This window comes from Athene noctua, chromosome 1 (assembly GCF_965140245.1).
Source record: "Athene noctua chromosome 1, bAthNoc1.hap1.1, whole genome shotgun sequence".
Classification (NCBI taxonomy): Eukaryota; Metazoa; Chordata; class Aves; order Strigiformes; family Strigidae; genus Athene; species Athene noctua.
The window spans coordinates 264,481,635-264,501,960 of NC_134037.1; the positions used below are offsets into that span (position 1 = coordinate 264,481,635).

The following is a 20,326-nucleotide window of genomic DNA, read 5'->3' on the forward strand; positions in this document are numbered from 1 at the left end:
TCAGCAAAAGCCCCTGGCGAGTCGATCGCAGAGGATCTGCCAAGCAGGCTGGCCCGGCCCCACCAAGCCCCCGACGTGCCCTAGAGGGGGATAAAGGCCCCGTAGTGGGCATGAAAAGTGTGCTGGGGCAGAGAGTCTGGGCTGTTCCCGCGTCGGGAAAGGTCAAGCCACGGCTGGGATTGCTTTTGTCGCGGGGCCGGGTGCCCTGGGGGGGTCGTGCAGGAGGACGGAGAAGGCAGCTGTGTGCCCCAGGGGATTAGATCTGAGGTGAAAGAGCCAAGGACCTGACCTGTCCCATCCCCCTGTTCCTGCAGTGGGTGCCCCGCAGCCCCCGGGCTCTGGAGGGGGCAGGAGGCAGGAGCAGGGTGCAGGCAGGCACAGTCCCTGCCTGCTCTGGCAGGAGCGGCTCTGGGCCAAGCAAACGTCCCCGTCGTGGTGCTTACGGACACGGGGCCGCACAGAGGGGACAAATCCCGGGGGAGCTCGGAGCCAGCACCTGGGGGAGACCTGGCAGAGGAGGGGGGGTCAGCAAGGGACCCAAAGGGGAGGTTTGGCAAAGGGACGGGGGAGAAGGGGCATCGAGGGCTGGGTGGAAGAACCACGGCACCAGGGATGGAGAAAAGATCATTTTTATTTTTAAGCTGTCAGCTGGGGTCACCCCAGGGAGGGTCCCAGCCCCACACCCCCTCTGCTGTCTCCTGGGTGCCCGTTGCTTCTCTGGAACCATCGTAGTCACCTCGGGGGCTTGGGGAAGCAGCAGCAGCAGCAGCAGCAGAACTTGCAGAGCCACTGCCATGAGGCCCTGAGACACCCCCAGAGCCCGGCTCTCCTGCCCCGTGCCTCGTTCTTCCGGATCTTGTCGCCGTCTGCAGCCCTGTCTGTGTCAATGAGGCCCCCCGGCACCTCCACTCTCTCCCCATAGAGCCAGATTTTGTGTCCCGGCTGCCGCAGCTTTGCCTCCACCTCCATGACGGTGGGGGGCTTGTAGGGTACCCTGGGGAGGGTCCCAGCCCGTCCCACCCTTGCAACCAGCCCCGGATCATCCGCGGTGGTCTGAGCGTATCCCAAGGGCTTTTGCTCCGGGAGGTTTTCCGTGGAACTGGGGCTGCTGGGCGAGAGAGGGCTCAGAGAGCGTAGCTTGGGCAGCTTCCACACGCCCCACGGGGTTTGGACATCACAAAAACTTTCTGGAGAAACGGAGCCTAATGACGAGGGGCGACTCACCGAGCGTAGCTCGGGCAGCTTCCACACGCCCCACGGGGTTTTGACATCGATAAATCTTTCTGGGGAAAGGGAGCCTCTTGACAAGGGCGGACCCAAGGACAATAGTTCTGGTAGCTCCCACAGGTGCTCTGCTCCCGGCGCCTTCGCCCTGGCCCTGCAGAGGAGCAGAGGTCAGTGAACCTGCCGCAGCCCGGCCCCTCCGGCGGGACGGGCAGGGCACGGGCTGAGGGGCTGGGGCAGGATCTGGGGGTCTCTCCCGGCACTCACCGCGTCTTCCGGGTCGGGGCGGGCTTCGTCCTTCTTCCGTGCTTGGCTTGAGAAGTCGTCCGGGAACGGGACGGCGTTTGCTCAGGCCTGCGGTGGCGTGTCCGCCGTTTGCGGGATGCTCGGCGCTGGGACCGCTCAGCTCTCTGTTTCTCCACCCGGGCTTTCTCTCTCCTTCTGCATTTTTTCCCCTTTTTCCTCATCCCCTGCAGGACCGCAAGAGCTGGGTGAGATGGGAGTAGCTGTGAGGCCCAAGCCACAGCCCCCCACACCACCCCACAGCATCCCACCCCCTGGCACAGCACGGTGCGGCGTCACCTACCCAGAACCTCCCGGCCCTCGACATGGCCTCCCTCAGGCTGAGCAGCAGCCTGAGCATCAGCATCGGAAGGAGCTGGTCCAGGGTGGGCTCCTTGTCACCCGCCATGGCTGTGGCCCCAGTGCGGCTGCTGCCTTTTATATTGGGGCAGGTGGGCAGAGCCCCCTTTGTGACATCGCCGGGTTGCCAAAGCTCACTTTGTGACATCACAGGGTGGGCCAAGACGCCTTTCTTAAACCGGGCAGCCCCCCACTGCCACGCCCTTCCCCCTGCGAGGGGCTCAGGAGGAGCTGGGGTGTCCCCCTGGGAACCAGGGACCCCTGTGTCGGCCCGGCCCGGCCCGCTTGGAGGCTCAGAGACAAACCCCACAGGGCCCCGGGGCCAACGTAGCCGAGAGACCCCGTAGCTGAGGCCAGGCCTGGCGCGGTGGGACGAGGCGCTTTCTGCCCGCCTGCGTGTAAGGCCCGAGAGCCGCGTCGGGACCTTCATGGGACCATCTTCGGGACGTTGCCCGCCGATCCCTCTGCGCCTCCAGACTTGCCCTTTCCTGACGAGCACTGGCTGAAGGAACGGCCGCACCCGCTCTGGCTGAGGGGCCTCCGACTCTTGTGCCACAGCGACGGCGGCTCTTTCTCTGCCGGAAACTCAGGTTTGGGTGTTGGGTACTGAGAGCTTGCGTTTGTGAGCCCAAAGTCTCCAGAAAAGGGGGGAGCTGCTGCCTGCTCGCTGCTGGCTGCCAGCAGTTGGGGCTCAGTGCTGTGAGGGGCCTGGGGCAGGATTGTGCCCAAGGACCTCATGTTTGCAGCTTGGGTGGGTCCATCCCGGGGAGGGCAGAGAACCAGCAGACACCTGGGGAAGCCCCTCAGGGACTCTCCCCCAGACAGTGTATTCACACAGGCAGTAGATCCTCTTGAAATAGGTGTGTATTTTCGGATATGACAGGAAAGTTCCTTTCTTTTCTTGTCCATAACAAGTGTGCCCTTGGCTTTGGGCATGGCTGTTGGGTGGAATGATCCCCCGAGCACCCAGCGCTGCAGCACAGCCTGCCTGCCTTCCAAAACTTCCAACTGAGCCTCAGAGGGTTCTTCTGAGGTCCAATTTATGGTAAGATTTGGTGACCCAGATGGGACACTGCTGCTGAATCTCGATGGACCCGTGGGATCACAGGACCTGCAGCCAACACCGAGGGATCCTCGGGGAGATCCTCTGATCCCTGGGCCGAAGAGCTGGGAGCAAATTCCCATGTCAGGTGAAAGGCATTCTGTCAGGATTTCCGGTTGCCTGCCTGCCAGACGTGGCCAAATCTCGGATGGGTCCTGTCACTGGGGCTGGGGACTTGATACTGGGGTGCGGCTTGATCCTGGGGCTGGGGAGCACCCACCAGAGCCAGGGGGTGGCAGCTGCATTGAGGGGCTGGATTTGGGGGTGGGGGTGTCGATTTTGGGGTGTGCTGGGTGCTGGACTGGGGGGGAGGATCCTGGACTGGGAGGTGGGTGCTGTGCTGGGGGGTGCGTGCTGGCCGTAGAGAGCCCTCTCCTGTTCCCAGCCTGTCCCAGGCTCTGTGCTGGGGGATCCCTGCAGCCCCCTCCAGCACAGCAGGGCTCAACCGCTCTCCTTGACACCCCCCCCCCCCAAAGCCAGAGTGAGGGGTTGAGCCCCAACAAACTCCCTGCAGTGATGGGGGGGCAGGTGGGCTCCCCTTGCCCCCCTCCAGTGCCCTCCGTGAGACGCCACCCATGACCCTGCTCAGCCAGAATGGCCATGAAACCCCCAAAGGGCTGCCCAGTGGGAGCACTGGGGGCACTGGGAGTACTGGGGGTTGTACTGGGTCTGGCTGAGCTGGAATCGGTTTTCCCCTCCAGCAGCCCCACGGTGCTGTGGTTTGTGCTGGGAGCTGCAGGGTGTTGGCAGCACCCTGGGGTGGTGGCTGCTGCTGAGCAGGGCTCACACAGCACCAAGGCTCTTTCCGACATTTCCCCCCACGGTGGGACGGGGTGGGCGAGATCTCGGGAGGGGACACAGCCAGGACAGCTGACCCGAACCGACCCAAGGGACATTCCAGACCCTGTGACGTCTGCTCAGTGTAAAGCTGGGAGAAAGGAGGAAGGTGGGGTCACCCTTGGTCCTCTGAGGCACCCACTACGGTATGGGAGCCCTGATCCTGAGAAGGCCCCACAGCGCCTCTCCGTGGCAAGGAGAGAGTAAATCTGGGGTTTTATTTTGCTCCCAGACGCAGACCTTTGCTTCGCTGTGCTTATATTAAACCTGCTTTTGTTTTACCCACAAAGGTTGGTCTATCTTATTTTCTTTTCCCTCTTTGCTCTGCTGAGAAAAAAGAGGAAAGGGGGGGGGGAAGTGATAGAGCGACTTGGTGGGTACCTGGCATTTAGCCAAGGTCAAGCCATCGCAGCCTTTCTTGGCGCCCAGCGTGGGGCACACAGCGGCAGGTTTAAGTGTGCTGTAGCTATAGCAGTTATTAAGCGACAAGCTCCTGTGCTGGTCACAGGTTTGTTGATTTCTCTGCTTATGTTTCTTTAGCTAAGCTCGGGAACACGCTGCAAGGCATTCCAGCGGGAACATGGGTGGTTTTATTCTGCAGGCTCCCGAGGTGCTTATTCACCCTTACGTTAGGTCGCTGATACTCCTCATGAATGCCGTTCGCCTGTTGTGGGTTGTGTGGAGCTCGGTATGATTTTGGTGTAAGAGAAGGCAAATTTTGGATAAGCCAATACTAAAATGTGCCCTGAGGCGCCTGTCCCTGGGTGGTGGGGGGAGTGGAAGGATCTGGGCAGATTCCTAGGCCGGTTATCCCCTCCTGTAGCTGGGATCTCACCCCTGAACAGGCAAGCAAGCCCACAAAATCGACACAAGACCTGGGAGAAGGGTGTCTTGCCTATCCCAGTGAGAACCAGCAACTTCTAGCGCTGTACTGGGGCCTGGCCTGTGCTTACCGAGCTGCAGTTCAGCACTCTCAAAGCACTGGTGTGGAGGTGGGAACTCAAACAGTAACACCAGCAGCAGAGATTGCCCCAGTAGTAAAAAGAAACAGGGACAAGGAGAACAACAGGCCCATACCCTCGACTGCTAAGGGAGGAGAAAGAGGAGGAATATATGATTATCAATAGTGGAGGAAAGAGACAATATCCATTGGCCATCATTATGCAATGGGACTCAGAACAAACGACCTCTACGAATTTTAGAGTGGGTTTTCACTGCGCATACCCCTAAGAAAACCATAACTACAAGAGCAGAATTACTATCACAATTAATCGTGAAAGGCAGACATCAAATTATTGAAATTACAGGTACTGATCCTCAAACTATTATTGTTCCATTAATACAGGATTATTTAGACTGGTTGCGCAGACATTCTGAGGCATCACAAGTTGCTCTTGAAGATTATACTGGTCAGCTGTCTAATGTTTACCCAGCACGTCGATTACTACTATTGTTAATGAACCAAGTAATCGAAAATTTTCCCGTGCAATCAGAAGTGCCAGTTCAAGGGTTACCAGTTTCTACAGATGCAGGGAAAAAATCGAAGCAAGCTGCGTGCACCTGGTTAGAAGGAAATGAATGGAACTATCACCTCATTCAAGGCCAAAGAGAAGATTCCTTACAGACTTTAGAACTCCAAGCAGTTTTGTGGGCATTTCTGTCCTGGCCACATTTCGGATTAAATGTAGTGTCTGATTCACGCTATGTAGTAGGAGTAGTAAAAAGGATTGAACGGGGACAAATAAAAGAAGTAAAAAATGAACGCTTAGGAAAACTGTGGCAACAATTATTTCACACTCTGGATCAGAGAAGTGTTGTCTACTTTTCAGAAGTCATCAATCCAAGGAGGGACTCGGATATGGGAATGAATTAGCGGATCAATTAGTTGCTCCGGCCTTCTCCAAATTTGTTTGCACAAGCTAGAGAATCTCACAATTTTTCGCATCAGTCAGCAAAATTGTTGCATGAACAATTTAAAATTCCTTTGGCAGATGCAAAAGGCATTGTTGCCTCTTGCCCATAGGGCAATATGTTGCCGATAGGGTTTGGCCTGGGAACAGGAGTCAACCCACGGGGCCTATCTCCTCTATAATCGTGGCAAATGGATGTTACTCACATAGCAGAATTTGGTAGGCTAAAATATGTGCACGTTGTTATTGACACCTTCTCCATGGCCGTCTGGGCTACAGCCCAAACTGGAGAGACAGCTAAACATGTTGGAAAACATTTATATAGTTCTTTTGCAGTATTTGGGGTGCCAAAAAGGATCAAAACAGATAGTGGTCCAGCATATATTTCTGGGCGCTTCCAGCATTTCTGTATCTTGTGGGGAATCGAACGCTGCACAGGAATTCCACACTCTCCCACTGGACAAGCAATCGTTGAACGAGCTCATCAAACTCTGAACCAAATGCTTCAAAAACAAAAAGAGGGAACCACGGGTATGATGCCAGCTGAACGATTAAGCAAGGTTTTATATGTTTTTAATTTCTTGAGGCTTACAGGAGAACGTCAAGAACCACCAATGATGATTCACAGTTTAGCAATAAAAGGTGATGCTGAACGATCTCGGGGTATACAGCAACCGTTGGGTGTGTTCAAAAATTCAAATACTGGGCAACGGGAAGGGCCTGTTAAAGTGCAATTAACCGGCAGAGGTGATATGTGTTTGCTTACAGATCATGGCTTGCAGTGGGTTCCATCTCGCTGGGTGCGGCCCTGGAGAGAAGGCCAAGCTCGCAATCCTAAACCTTGTGATGGTTCTGACAGTGCTTAATGCTCGTCCAGTAGGAGCAGTTTCTCCTCAACCAAATATATGGGTAATGATAGCTAATGAGACAGGCCAAGAATCCTTTTGCCTTTCAATGGCTACTCCTTCAGACCCATTCTGAACATGTCTATTAGGAGTTCCATACTTTAACCCACAAGAGTTTATTGGGCTGGTGTCAAACAACAGTTGGGCAAAGATGACCTTTTCACAGGCCAATGCCCCTGTCCAAGCTACTCATCGTGGCATCAAGACCACAGCTTTTTGGCAAGGTCAGCTCATTATGAGTCTTAACAAAACCATGACTGAACCACGAGAGTTAGATTTGTTAGGCTCTATGCCACCCAGCTTTGGGGCAGTAGGGAGTGGGAAAAAAGCTGCCTTATTAGTTAATTCTAACGTACCCCTGACAAACAGTGACACCAAGCAACGCTTCATATACTGGGAACCAACCTGGCAATTGCTGTCCCCCAAAATGTCGTATTCCTATGTTTGGGGTAATAACACAGTGGGATTATGTTTACCTGCCCACACTTTCTTGATCTGTGGGGGAAGGAGTTGTTACAAGGGGGAATTGTTGTAATTCTTGTAGTTATCATGCTTGCTGTTATTTTGCTGTGGTTAGTTTTTTGTGTCACACATTCAGTACAGAAGGGCCTGCAAGAAATTTGGATTGCTCAAAACCAAGAAGAGGGATATGTTGGGATCTGGAGGACTTTCGGCAAGAGAATGGCCATGTGAGCAATCCTGCGTGAGAACAAGACTGATAGGAGCCTCAGCCGAGCAAGAATGCGATAAGGATGTGACCCTGAGTGAGGGGGGAGAAACTCGACGAGACAAACAACCCCCGGCAGGGGTTGGGACGGAAGAGGCAGTTCCACAAGGCGGGAAGCCTGGCAAGGCTGATGGGGCACTTTTTATCCCGTCATGAGAAGGTTTAAAGCGCGGGCTAAGTTAACTCTACAGTCTTGAGGACTTGTACTGCATGTTACTCACGTGTGCGGGAAAACATTATGAAAGGGCTTTCTTAGCTGTAATAAACGGGCATTGCTTGATCACATCGGTCGTGTGCGTGCTCAGCTCTCCAGCAGGGGTGGGGCGTAAAACCGGTGTCCCCGGGGGCTACCGGCGTCCCTGAGTCACTGTGTTCTAACGGAGAATAAAGTCTCCCATGGGGGTATTTGAAGGGACTGGGAACAAACCCTGGGAGGTGCGCTCAGCAAAAGCCCCTGGCGAGTCGATCGCAGAGGATCTGCCAAGCAGGCTGGCCCGGCCCCACCAAGCCCCCGACGTGCCCTAGAGGGGGATAAAGGCCCCGTAGTGGGCATGAAAAGTGTGCTGGGGCAGAGAGTCTGGGCTGTTCCTGCGTCGGGAAAGGTCAAGCCACGGCTGGGATTGCTTTTGTCGCGGGGCCGGGTGCCCTGGGGGGGTCGTGCAGGAGGACGGAGAAGGCAGCTGTGTGCCCCAGGGGATTAGATCTGAGGTGAAAGAGCCAAGGACCTGACCTGTCCCATCCCCCTGTTCCTGCAGTGGGTGCCCCGCAGCCCCCGGGCTCTGGAGGGGGCAGGAGGCAGGAGCAGGGTGCAGGCAGGCACAGTCCCTGCCTGCTCTGGCAGGAGCGGCTCTGGGCCAAGCAAACGTCCCCGTCGTGGTGCTTACGGACACGGGGCCGCACAGAGGGGACAAAAACAAACAACATCCCTAAGGTTGTAGATGATCTTCTGACAATATTTCCGTCAGGCAGATGGTCCAGAGGTGCACTCTCCCCACAAGGTACGCACCTAAATTCAAGACAACAACAATGAACACAGAATTACCGCCTCCCGCTAGAGGAGGTATTTCACCTGTGACACTTAAAACCCTGAGCCCGAACACACAGCAGCAGTGATGACCCAGCGGGCGGGCACTGGGCCCTGTCCTTCCTCCCCGGGCGCTTCCCTGGCGGGTGGGAGAGCTCCGCGCTGCGCAGCATCACCTGGGCTGCGTCTCCCACACGCAAAACAACCGCACAACAGGGCCCCTTACACTTACTGCCGACACGACATAGAATGACAAATACTACCAACATCAAAACATCATTCGGGATACTGAAAGCCATTGCTGCACGACAGCGTCAGCACCTTCTCTGTGAAAAACTGTCGCTTTGGCGGGGGGGGGTAGGCGGGCGCGGGCCGAGAGCGTGGTGCCGGGCTCTGCGCCCGGGGGTCGGGCGGCCCCGGAACCGGAGCCGTGGCGGCGGCAGCGCCGCCGCTGCTGCTGGCGGCGAAATGGACCGGGTGCGTCCGCCCAGCAAGCGCGAGGTGTGCAAGCGCGTGGCAGCGGAGCCGAAATCTGCTTTTGAGGAGACTGGCAACGCCAAGGAGGTGACCGACACCAAGTGCAGCTTCCTGGATGGGAAGGGCTCTGCCGTCAAGTACACGCAGTCGGATATCGGAAAACATCTGTAAGCGGCTGCGGGATTACAACCTGCGTGAGGAGAGGAGCGGCAGGAACAGACTCGCCAAGGGCATGTCGGAGACGTTCGAGGCCCTGCACAACCTGGTGCACAAGGCCGTCGAGGTGGTGACGGACATCCCCCGTGAGCTGTGGAACGAGACCTCTGCTGAGGCGGCTGACCTCAAATGTGCTGGCGGAGGAGTACGCAGACGTGATCGAGGACTGGCACGGGCACCACCAGACGGAGGATCTCTCCCAGCTTCTCTGCGCTGACCACGTGCGGGAAGGGAGGACACAAGCTGCCTGGCAGAGAAGTGGCGTGGCAAGAAGGGTGACTTGGCGAGCGTGCGGGAGAAGCAGAGCAAGAAAAAGAGCAGGACGGAGAAGGGCTGGAAGGACGAGAGCGAGGGAGCTGCCGGCCTCCCGGCAGCGGGGGAGGCCCTGGAGGAGAGCGGGCCCCAGGAGGAGGCTCGGCTTGCCCACAGCCCGGCCGATGAGCTGTGGGCGTGGGGGCTGCCCTGCCGCATCCTGTGGGTGACAAAGGAAGGGGGACTGGCATCGCAGCGGGAGCGACTGCGGGGAGGCTGGACCGATGTCCGGGTGGCCGGAGGGCCCGGCCCAGCCTTGCCCGCCCGGGTGCGGTCCTGCGAGCAGCGGGGTGAGGGGGGCCGTTCACGGAGCCGCCAGCTCCGCGCCTGCAGGCGGGGGGGCGCGAACGCTGAGCACAGAGATCCACGCGCTGGGTTTTCCAGATAGAGTTCTGTGCTGGCGTCAGTGCCGTTTGTAAAAGCGCCAGCCAGTTCCATGGGACTGACTGATATCCAGGAGCGACTGCCTCCGGCGTACGTGTTGTAAATGACTTTTGCAGCCCGTCCTCATTAATGCTCTTCTGTAGTTCTTTAATAACAGACAAATGCCGTCCTTCCCAACGTGGCTGATGTCCCAGCTCATAGCTTACAGGAGCAAGAATCTTTCTCGCCGTGTCCCCATGCCCTTGCGCCAAGGCTTCTCACCTCACTGTTACCCACGGATCATCCCCAGCTAAGGAGAGCACAGCCCAGGTTTTTTCAGGATTTACAGCGTCAGGGTCTGAAAGCTTATCACAGCCAAAAGACCCAGCATATAAATCTTGCTCCCGGGGTTCAAAACCTGCATCCTCGCACTCTGTGTTCTCATGCTCTGTGTTAACAGCCTGGCCACGTTCATTATTTTGGGTTTGGGGGATTTTTTAAAAATTATATTGGGGAACTCTTGGTGTTTAAATCTGCAAAGAGAGAGATAAAAGAAATATACAGAAGATGGGGACAGCACTCAGCGTTGAAAGGGGGAGGGACGCCCCTCGCTGAGGTTTTCCAAAATTAGGGAAAGATACCTTTGGCACAATCATAACAGAAAAGGAAACTGATAATATGGTGCCAAGAGGAATGGCCATTCCTGACAAGAAACAGAGGAGGAGGGCCAATGGGTGTACGGCCTCCGAAAGGAACAGTTACACCCCATCAGCAGAAATTGCTCGGAATCATTTTGGAGGATTCTGAGAGTCAAGATATTGATTCTCGGCATGTCTAGTAGAATGGGGGTCAACCAAGACAGAAAACCTCCTGGATAAAAAGTGAAGGGAGTTGACTTCCTCCAGCTCCTGCAGCTGAAGAATCTGAACCGCCTTTCAGAGTGCTGGCGTGTATCCAGCGCCTCTGGATTCCAGCCCAAAGCCTGGAGCGGGCCCTGGGGCAGGCGCCGGCGTCTCTCCAGTAACAGCAGCCAGGGGACACGAGCCTTGGAAACAAGGGGATTTAGTCGCTTGGCAGGCAGAAGCGCCTCGCTTACGGGCTGCTGCTGAAAAATGTGCTCAGCCGGGAATTGTCACCCCTGACTGGAATGATAGGAAAACTATTACAAGAACTATTTCAAACAGAGGAAAGGGAAAAGATTTTCCAACAAAAGTGAGAGAGTAACTGATTTGTCAAAAGTTTTGGAATGGAGACAAAGATCAGACGAGCACCGAAGTGATTATTAGGGCCGATTGAAGGCTACTTTACTCATTATGGGGCATGACCCCTGAAAATTTCCAAGAGCCACTAGCTATTTAGGGGTTTTGGAGAAACTCACGCCAGGCTGGCAAGGTGAAACAGTCAAATCTTGAACGTTGCTGGTTTTGCTTTTGACCGGAGAGGTGGCGAAAGGTTAAAACTTGAGAAGAAGCAAGAGCAAGGAAAGAAAGAAAGCGAAATTAGGTTGCTGGCTGCAGCGATTGCCCAAACCTATAACCCAAGAGGGAGAGGTCGGGGATTTCCCCGAGGCAGAATGAGGGGAAGGCGGACGTGAGGCAGAATTCCTCCCATCTCTCAATATGCCAGTTCTCTAGAGTGCTTCTGCTGTGGGAATCTGGGCCGCAGGCAGAGAGAGAGCCCGCTGAGACCCGTGTCTGCACAAGGAGGATCTCCACCTGCCAGACCTCCTCGACCTCACTCATCTTCTCTGGGAACCGAAAGAACAACGGGACCCCTTGGAACCAAGGTACACGAGCACGGTCAGATTTCTGCAAAGGTAAACAGAATCGTTTTGGGTAAGGACTTGGTTTGGGGTAACTTTGTGATCTCTCCCAATTCCCCTACTGGCCTTCTGGGCCTCTACTGAATTTTGAAGTTCCTCACATTCCAAATGATCGTACAGAGAGCAGTAGGGGAAGCGATAAAACATGGATCTACCCCTTTGACGAGACCTTTTGCAGGAACCTGGTACGTTTATCTCCTTGGCTCTAACAGGGATTCGGTCGATTTGAATGGGCTCAAAAATAATTGAATTGGGAGGTCAAAACCCAAATGATTTGAACGATGTACGCTTTGAATTGGCTGCGGCTCCCAGAGAACTTTGAAGTCCAACAGGAGATGCAGTGGGATGGTTAAAATCAGCTGAGCCAGTTGTGATAAAAACAGAAGGAGGGACGACTCCTTCAGCTTGGCAATATCCAATTATAAATGAGGCCATTCCCAGTATAGAAAAACAAACTGTGCGGTTTTTTTAAGTTTTGAAGGAGTGTCGTAGTCCTTGTAACACTCCAATGTTACCAGTTAGTAAACATAAAGCAGATAACGATGGAGATGCTGAATATAGATTTGTTCGAGATTTACGAGCTGTACATGAGCAGGTCACGGCTTCACACCCTGTGGTACCAGATCCTAGGCTGATTTTAACACAGATTCCAGTCCGGGCACAGTATTTCACGGGGCTTAATCTTACAGGAGCTTTCTTTGGCGTTCCAATTGCAGAAGAAAGCCAATCAGTCTTTGCCTTCACGTGGCACGGGAAGCAGTTCCCCTGGGCTAGGTTACCACTAGGATTTTACCAGTTCTCCAACAGTATTTTCTCAAATTTTGAAAAATTATTTACAAAATTTGTTTTTTCCAGGTAAGTCTGCCTGGATACAATATGTTGGTGATTTGTTACTGGCAAGCAAAACTAAGGATGACTGTATCAGGCATTCTGAGTATCTGTGTATCCAGCTGGTTAACAAGGGACACCGTGCATCTCTGTCCAAGTGACCGCTATGCGCAAACAGCGGGCGAAATATCTTGGGTTCATATTAAAGCCAGGACTTCCTGATTATTCAAAGCCTTTTACATTCTGTTGTGATGAAAAGAATTGCAAGAGGGGTGTTAGTACAAACTTTAGGACCACACGAACGACCTGTTACCTATTTTTCTCCCAAATTAGACCCAGTGACTGAAGGAACTCCTTTTTGCATTAGAGCAATAGCAGCAGCAGCTGGAACGACAGAAGAAACCCCAGGACAATTGTCCGAGGACATCCACTGACGGTCTGTGTGCCCCATTACGTAGAGATACCGTTAAAACAATATGCAGAGAAAGCTTTCTCTCCTCAAGGGGCGCACAGAGACAGTCCTATCCTTGGCTAATCGTTTGAAGTTGGAAAGGTGCAATACATTGAACCCTGCCACCCTAATGCCTTCACCCTCCCATGGAGAGAAAGATAACCAGAACCGTGTTCAGTTATGAAGCCAAAGCAGCACACTGCGAGACGGTTTACAGGATCAGCCTTTAGATAACCCTGACTTGAACCTCTTCACGGACGGCTCCTCCTGTTATGCAGGAGGTCGCAGATGTCCCCGGTTTCGCAGGGGCTACGGAAACGCGGGTACTCTCGGCGGGACCTTTGCCTGCACCTTTGGGGGCACAGGGAGCGGGAATAATTGCTCTCGCAGAAGCTGCAAATTACGCAAGAGGACAAGAGGTAACATTTATACGGACTCTAAATACGCTTTTGGTATCTGCCACGCGACTGGGACTTTATGGCAAGAATGGGGCTGCTTACCATCAGCTGGGAAGACTATGGCTCATGGCAAGCAGCTCAAGGCATTACTGGAGGCGCTACAACCACCCTCTGAGATTTCTGCCACCTGTATAACAGCACCTACCCAGAGGCAAGATAGGATTTCAGAAGGAGATGCTTGAGCTGACCAAGCAGCCAGAGCCGCAGCACGACAGGTGGTGTCTATCGTGTCATTATCACATCGTGAGGCGATATCGAACTCCCGGAGATAAAGAAGTTACCTGAAGACCTCCCTGGCGAAGAAAAGGAGCAGTGGATCCGGCCTGGAGCCCAGCCACAAGGAGAACAACGGGTGCTCAGTCTCAAGCCTCTTCTTCCACAAAGGTATTTGTTACCGGTGACGCGATGGCATCACAAAAACACTCATGGGGGGCCAGAGAGCTTAGCACTCCCGATTCAAAGACTTGGGGCTGCCCCGGGAATTAGTGCAGCAGCCAAAAGAATCTGTGAAGGGTGTAAACTTTGTAAACAATATGCTTCTGTATGAATTAAGGCACCCAGCGGAAAAAGACCTCCAGCCACCTTTCCTTTTCAAAAGCTCCCAACTGACAGCGCTGCCATGCCAGAAACAATGGGCTACTCTGCCATGTTAGCGATAGAAGCTTTTCCTACTAGGAAAAAGGAGGCAAAAGCAGTAGTAGAAATTTTACTGAAGGAAACAATTCCCAGATACGGAGTTCCTGAAGTCACCGATTCTGATCGAGGGGGTCATTTCAGAGCTGCGGTTTGAATTCAGATTTGTAATTCCTTTGGCATTTTTTGTTTCATACTCATCTGGTATTCAGAATCATCTGGTCAAGTAGAACGAATGAACAGAACCTTAGAAGAAAAATTAGTTAAGGCTTGTAAACAGGCTTGCCTAAAGTGGCCTGATGCTTTACATGTAGTGTTCCGGGATATAAGGAATACCCCAAGAAGCCAATTGGGATTTCCCCAGCTGAAATTTTATTTGGGAGAATACTTGCTGTGCCTGGTACAGTCTTTTGGATGGAGATGAACTGGTTACACAATATCTGTAATATCTGCAAAATGCTTTTTTTTAAAAAACACACAATCCTGCTGATGGGTATCAGGCACTTACCCCGAGATTGAAGTTCATGACATCCTGGTTTCCGAACTTAAGGACCTGGTTAAAGAAAGTAATTGTCGCTGTTCTAACAACTCTAGTCATACTAGTCTGTGTGACTGACCGGTTTCAGTGCTGCCCTGGTTGTGGTTCTTTTATAAAGCAGAAAATAGAGAGATGTGGAATGATAAATAAGAAGGATCGCAGGAGTGCAATGGAAAAACCAAAGGAGGGAACTCGTAAAAGGAAGAAGCTTTAGAAAAACTCCTTTCTCTCAGGATATTGTTAACAGCAGGAAAAATTAATAAGTGGCTATCGTTTGACAGGTTTAATTACCAGCGCCCAGGCGCTCTGGGAACAATCCTGACAGTTTGAGATTGGTCAGAAGCCGAGTAACCGCGATGACCCGCGGCCTGGCGGCCCTGCTGCTCGCTGCCCCCACCCGGGGCCGTGCCCCCCGCCCCGGCAGCCTGAAGGGACAGGCCGACGCCCCCCGGCAGGCCCCGGTCCCCTCCCCGCGCACCTGCTCGGAGGCCTCGGCCTCGCAGCCGCAGCCCCTGGCGAGGCGCAGGGGGGCCCGGCCGGGCGCGGGGCCGCTGCGGGCTCCGGGAGGGGCCCGACCCCCCCAGCCACGGGAGAGCGGCGGGGGGGAGCAGGAGCCGCACCCAGGGCCCCCAGGGCTCCCGGGGCCCGCCAGTACCATTAGTGTCCCCAGTGCTCCCAGTGTCCCCCAGTACCCACAGTGCCCCTGTGGGGCCCCACCCGTCACCCTGCTCAGGCAGAGCGGCCGCGGAATCCCCCAGGGGCTGCCCAGTGGGAGCACTGGGGGTACTGGGAGCAGAACGGTGAGTCTGCCGGGGCTCAGAGACCCTCGCTCCGGCTTTGGGCAGTGCGGGTGGGTGTGCGGGTGGGCGGCGGGCAGGGGTTGAACCCCGCCGTGCTGGGGGGGGCCTGCAGGGATCCCCCACCTCCGAGGCAGCGGAGGGACGGGGGGAGGCTCCCTCGGCACAGCACCCACCCCCCAGACCAGGATCCCGTCCGCAGCCCAGCGATTTCCTTCTCCCAATTCCTTGTCGGCGCCCCTTCCCGAGACGGGGCTCCCCGCTGCCCGGCCTCCCTCCCCTCTGCTTCCCCACTCCCGGCCCCGCGACCCCGGCACCGGGGCAGCCGGGGAACGAGGTGCTCACCTGGGGGGCGGCTGAAATCCTTCCGCCTCTCTGGCAGCTCCCGCAGGGCTCAGGATGGGGTGACTGGCCCTGGCTCTGCCTCCGCCTCCTCCTCTTCTGGCGATGGCCCTGCTCCGTCCTCACCGCGTACACTGCCAGGGCATTGCTCGGGGTGTTTGTCTTCTCGCCGGGAGCGCCCGACACCGGCGTGGGCTGGGCCTCTGCTTCGGCGGCAGCGCCCGCCCTCGGCCTTGGAGCGGCTGCAGTTTCCGTTGAGGACCTGGCAGGGGCCGCAGCCTCTGGGGTCTGTTCCCAGCCCCAGAGCCCTTCTCTCCCCTCGGAGGGCACGGAGAAGCCTTCCTTCAGCAGCACCCGGTAGGCGTGGGCCAGGCCCCAGCACGTCGCCGCGACCCGCGCTCCTCTGCAATTACACTTTCTCCAGAAAATCCCCGAAGCTCCAACGAGGGAGGAATAGGGCAGCCAAGTTCCAGTGCCCCGCAGGCGCCCGCGGGCCCAGGCACTTGCCCGGGCGACCCCGCACCCCCAGCCGCTCGCAACACTCCAGCCCCGGGGCCGAGCTCCGGGGGATTCTCTCCAACAGCTGCTTCGCCCCCAACCCAGCCCGAGCCGCGGGCAGGAACACGCCGGCTCCCAGCAGCGAGGCGCCGGCAGGGAACGCCAGCAGCCCCGGGACCCTCGGCACGCCCGGAACTCTCCAGCACAGCCGCACACAGCCCCCGGGCCGCCTCCCGCCCGACAGCAGCGCCGGGACCTGCCCGCGGCGCCACGGGGCGGCGGCAGCGCCGGCACGCCGCTCGGCAGCCGCGGCGACCAAACCTGCGGGGGCCAAGGGACCGCCGGGAGGCGCCGTCTGTCCCGGCTCAGCCCCGAGGCCGGGCGGGGTCTGAGCCCGGCCGGTGGCCGCTCCCCACGCGGCCGGCCGCTCCCCTCCCGCCCCCCGGTAACACGCGGGAGGGACGCGGCGGCGGGAGCCGCCGGCGGAGCGGAGAAGCGGCGCCGGGCCGGTCCCGGCCCCGCGCGAACGAGCCGCGCTCCCGTCCCACGCGATGGGCAGCCGCCCCGGCCACTGCGGGCCCGGAGCCCAGCTCCCCTCCCGCCCGGCCCGAGGCCCGCCCCCTCTCCCGGCCGAGCCCGGGGCGGCTCCGCAGCGGGGGGCGGGCAGGGCCTTTCCGCGGGGACCGGGGCGGCCAGGAGGGGGGCGCCCCCCGGAGGCCGGGGGGGGCCGCGCCGCGACCTGAGCTTCAGCCCCCTCGGCGCCCGGCACCAACGCCACCCGCGAGGTGCTGAGCCCCCTCGGCGCCGGCACCCGCGTTATGGCCGGGCAAAGCCGATTTTTATAAAAATATATCATTTTATTGGGTTCCATCGAGTGAGGGTGGGAAGCAATAGGCAAAGCAGCGCTGGGTGCAGGGAGAGCCGCAGCTCTGCCACACGCACCCCGAGTTCAAAACAACAGAGGTTTTTATACTCCTGTGCCACCGTCTTTAACCAGCCCTCTCTCGTCAGACGATTGTCCTGCTTTTCTCCAGCGGGTCCTTTGAGATGCTCGGGGCTTTGTCCTCCCCTGCGGGGTCTTTTGGAAGTCTCGGAGCCTTGGTCTCTTGGCGCGCTTTTCTCCTCCTGGATCTTTTAAAAGCCTCATGATCCCATCTTTTGGCGGCTTTTCTCCAAGCAGCAGTCACAGGTTAGCTCTAGGTGGGGGGGGTGTTCCGAGAAGCGGTTACCTATCAGCTCTAGGTGATGGGGTTCCCGAGAAGCGGTTACCTATCAGCTCTAGGTGATGGGGTTCCCAAGAAGTAGTTACATTTTTCCAACCGAATGCCATACTTGATATTTTATCCATATATATTCAAACATTCATTGTAATACGGGTCATAGTAACTGCAAATCACTTCAAAACCCACACAGGGTACCATATTCTATTTTTACAATACTTTAGACAGCAGGATAGTGTGGTTTAACATTTACAGATCATTCAAACCTATCATACCCGCCTTGCTTAACTTAGCAAATTAGTTACAATAGTTTATTACAGTCCCCCCATTTCTTTTTATACCTCAACTTGCTGGTTAAGCTTAAAAATAGCTTCCCTAGCAGCCCCTAAAAAGGTGCCATCTTCTTGTTAAGTCAGTATATTGTTGCCTTAATATCATGAGTTGGACAGTTTTAATCCTGTTCTTAACAAGGTTAATTAATTTAAGATACAAGGTCCAAAAGTGAGAATTATTAACAAAATAATCAGGGATCCAATTAAGGTTGTTTTTATCTCCTAAAGGACTGAAAACTTCGTTCAAATTATCATTTATCTGTACATGGCAACACCAGGATCCCGTATCATTTCTCCATACACAGGTTCGACTATAAACGCTGTTTCTGTATAACTTAGCATATTCAGTTTTATTTTTATCTGACCAGAATCCCTTGACCCCTTTGCTATGTCCCTGTTCATTAAGCCATAACCATATATAAATACCTCTGTCTTTGTTGATCGATTTATGTGTAAGTGTCCACTGGCATTTACTCTCCCCTACATCAGTTCCTCCTGTCCGAGTTCGGTTCACACAGATCTGCCCTGATTTGGAAACTGGATTGGCCATGCTCCGTTTTCTTCCCTGGTAGTGTTGTTAACATCACTGTAATTACTCACAATCTGCGATGGAGTAAGGGGTACAGAGACCCACGGCCAGCTGGACAGTCCTACAGGTCCTCCACAGACCCAACAGTGGCTTCGATTGAAAGTTCTGCTCATTGTCTTGGCTAATAAAACAAACTTGTTATCTTCAAGGGGATCACATGGAGCACTTCGGCTTTCTGTATCCAGGACAGGGCCGACACATATAATTAGGAGAAAAAGGAAACCCCTATAGTGAGGTCCGGTATGGCACATTTTTCTGTTTGTCCCTAGACCCATTGGGTTGCTGCCAACGGTCGGGTGTTTATCTTCTCAACAGCAAAAATGGAGGCCAACCCGGTCTTGCCCTCACTTCGAATTTATTTTTAGTCTTCTTCTCCTTTTTGTTACTCTTATTCAACTTCTTGTTCAACTATATACAGCGGCTTATACACTTATTTATAAAGCAGACACCACAACTTATTATAACAAACATTCAGGATTTTACAAAGCTTCATAGCAAATACCTTACATTTTCTTGTTACCAATACAGAGTCCTTCTAATTATTCAATTAGTCTTAATGAGTCCATCCCTTTGTTGATTCCGCTGCATTCGAAGCTTTAGGTCTCCCGGCGTTGATTCAATCTTCCACTGAGGCTTTTCTGTAACCGGTCCTTTCACCCTGAAACTCGAGTCCACCCTCTCTCAGCAGTTCTTACAGCAGTTTTTGTGGTTAACAGTACTCGGAATGGTCCTTCTTATCCATGAGATAAGCTTTCCTCCTTCCAGGTTTTAATCATTACTTCATCTCCTCCCTGTGTTTTGTGTACTGCAAATCCTAAAGGAGGTGTCTGGGCTAATATGATCCGAATTAAATGCTTTTATAATTCCAAACCGTGGTAGAATTTGTTCCAGTACTATTTAGTTACTGACTGAGCAGTCGCTCTGGTGGTAGGAAAGGCTTCTACCCGGTGAGTTAATTGATCTGCCACTACCAGCAAATATTTGTATCTCCCAACTTTTGGTGGTTCTGTGAAATCTACCTGGACCCTCTCAAAAGGTTGATAAGCTGTTTTCCTTCCACCAGCTGCGGTCTGTCTCATAGTTCTTTTATTAATCCTTTAACAGGATAAACAACTGTATGTAGTTTGTTTTGCAATTTCATATATTCCAATGCAGCCAAAATATCTCAAGAAATGATCACTCAAAGCCCTACTGCCCCCAGGACTTCATTTTCTACAATTTGTAATTTAGATTTTGAAACCTTGAATCTTTTTTTTTTTTTTTTTTTTTTTTTTACAAAGTTCAGCAGTTCTATAGTCCCCATCCTGACACCATTCTCAGTTTGTCCAGCTATTAATAAATCATCTCCATATTGTAAAAGCTTTATTTTTGAGGATGGCTTGAACATCTGCAGTACCTTTTTTTTTTTTTTTTTAATGCCTGCCCAAAAAGGTTAGGCGATTCTGTAAACCCTTGGGGAAGCCCTGTCCCTCTGAGTTGTTGTTTTCTATTATTAGATGGATCTTCCCATTCAAATGCAAAATAGTCTCTGTTCCCCTTGTCCAGGGGCAGGACCAAAATGCATCCTTTAAGTCAGTTACACTGCAGCGAATAGTCAGGGGTGGTTGGTTAAGCAGCACATGGGGGTTTGCTACCACAGGGAAACGAGCCACAGTTCGCTGATTCACAGCCCTGAAATCTTGCACCCATCTGTAAGATCCGTCTGATTTTAAAACCGGTAAAATAGGTGTATTATGTGGAGACATACAAGGTCCCAATGTGCCTTTACTTAATAATTCGTCTGTAATTGGTTCCAGCCCCTCTCGACCCTTTAGGGGAACGGGGTATTGTTTTGTCTGAATTGGTGTCTCCGGATCAATTCTAACAATTTAAATAGGCTTTATTTTAAGCTTTCCAATCTCTCCTTTTGTATACCAGACTTTAGGATTTATCTGTCGCTCGTCTTTTCCCATTAATGTATAATTATTTTTTTTATTTTTTCTTGTACTATTATTTATTTTTTTAATTTCAGCTTCTGGTAGCAATAATAAATCCCCTCGGAATATTTTTTTACAGTTGATTTTTTTTTTTTCCCCCCGC

General features: G+C 53.9%; 1 protein-coding gene and 1 pseudogene across 1 annotated transcript; one reads left to right on the forward strand and one right to left on the reverse strand.

Moving 5' to 3' along the window:
- Positions 1 to 605: 605 nt before the first annotated feature.
- Positions 606 to 1,948, reverse strand: LOC141974046 (uncharacterized). The gene is made up of 2 exons (XM_074933301.1): positions 1,492 to 1,948; positions 606 to 1,378 (listed from the first exon to the last, which is right to left on the reverse strand). Exons 1-2 carry the CDS (start codon positions 1,689 to 1,691, stop codon positions 733 to 735), a joined length of 846 nt encoding a protein of 281 aa, XP_074789402.1. The 5' UTR covers positions 1,692 to 1,948; the 3' UTR covers positions 606 to 732.
- A 6,664-nt stretch (positions 1,949 to 8,612) lies between these two features.
- On the forward strand, positions 8,613 to 10,461 carry LOC141974055 (protein canopy homolog 3 pseudogene; annotated as a pseudogene).
- Positions 10,462 to 20,326: the final 9,865 nt, after the last annotated feature.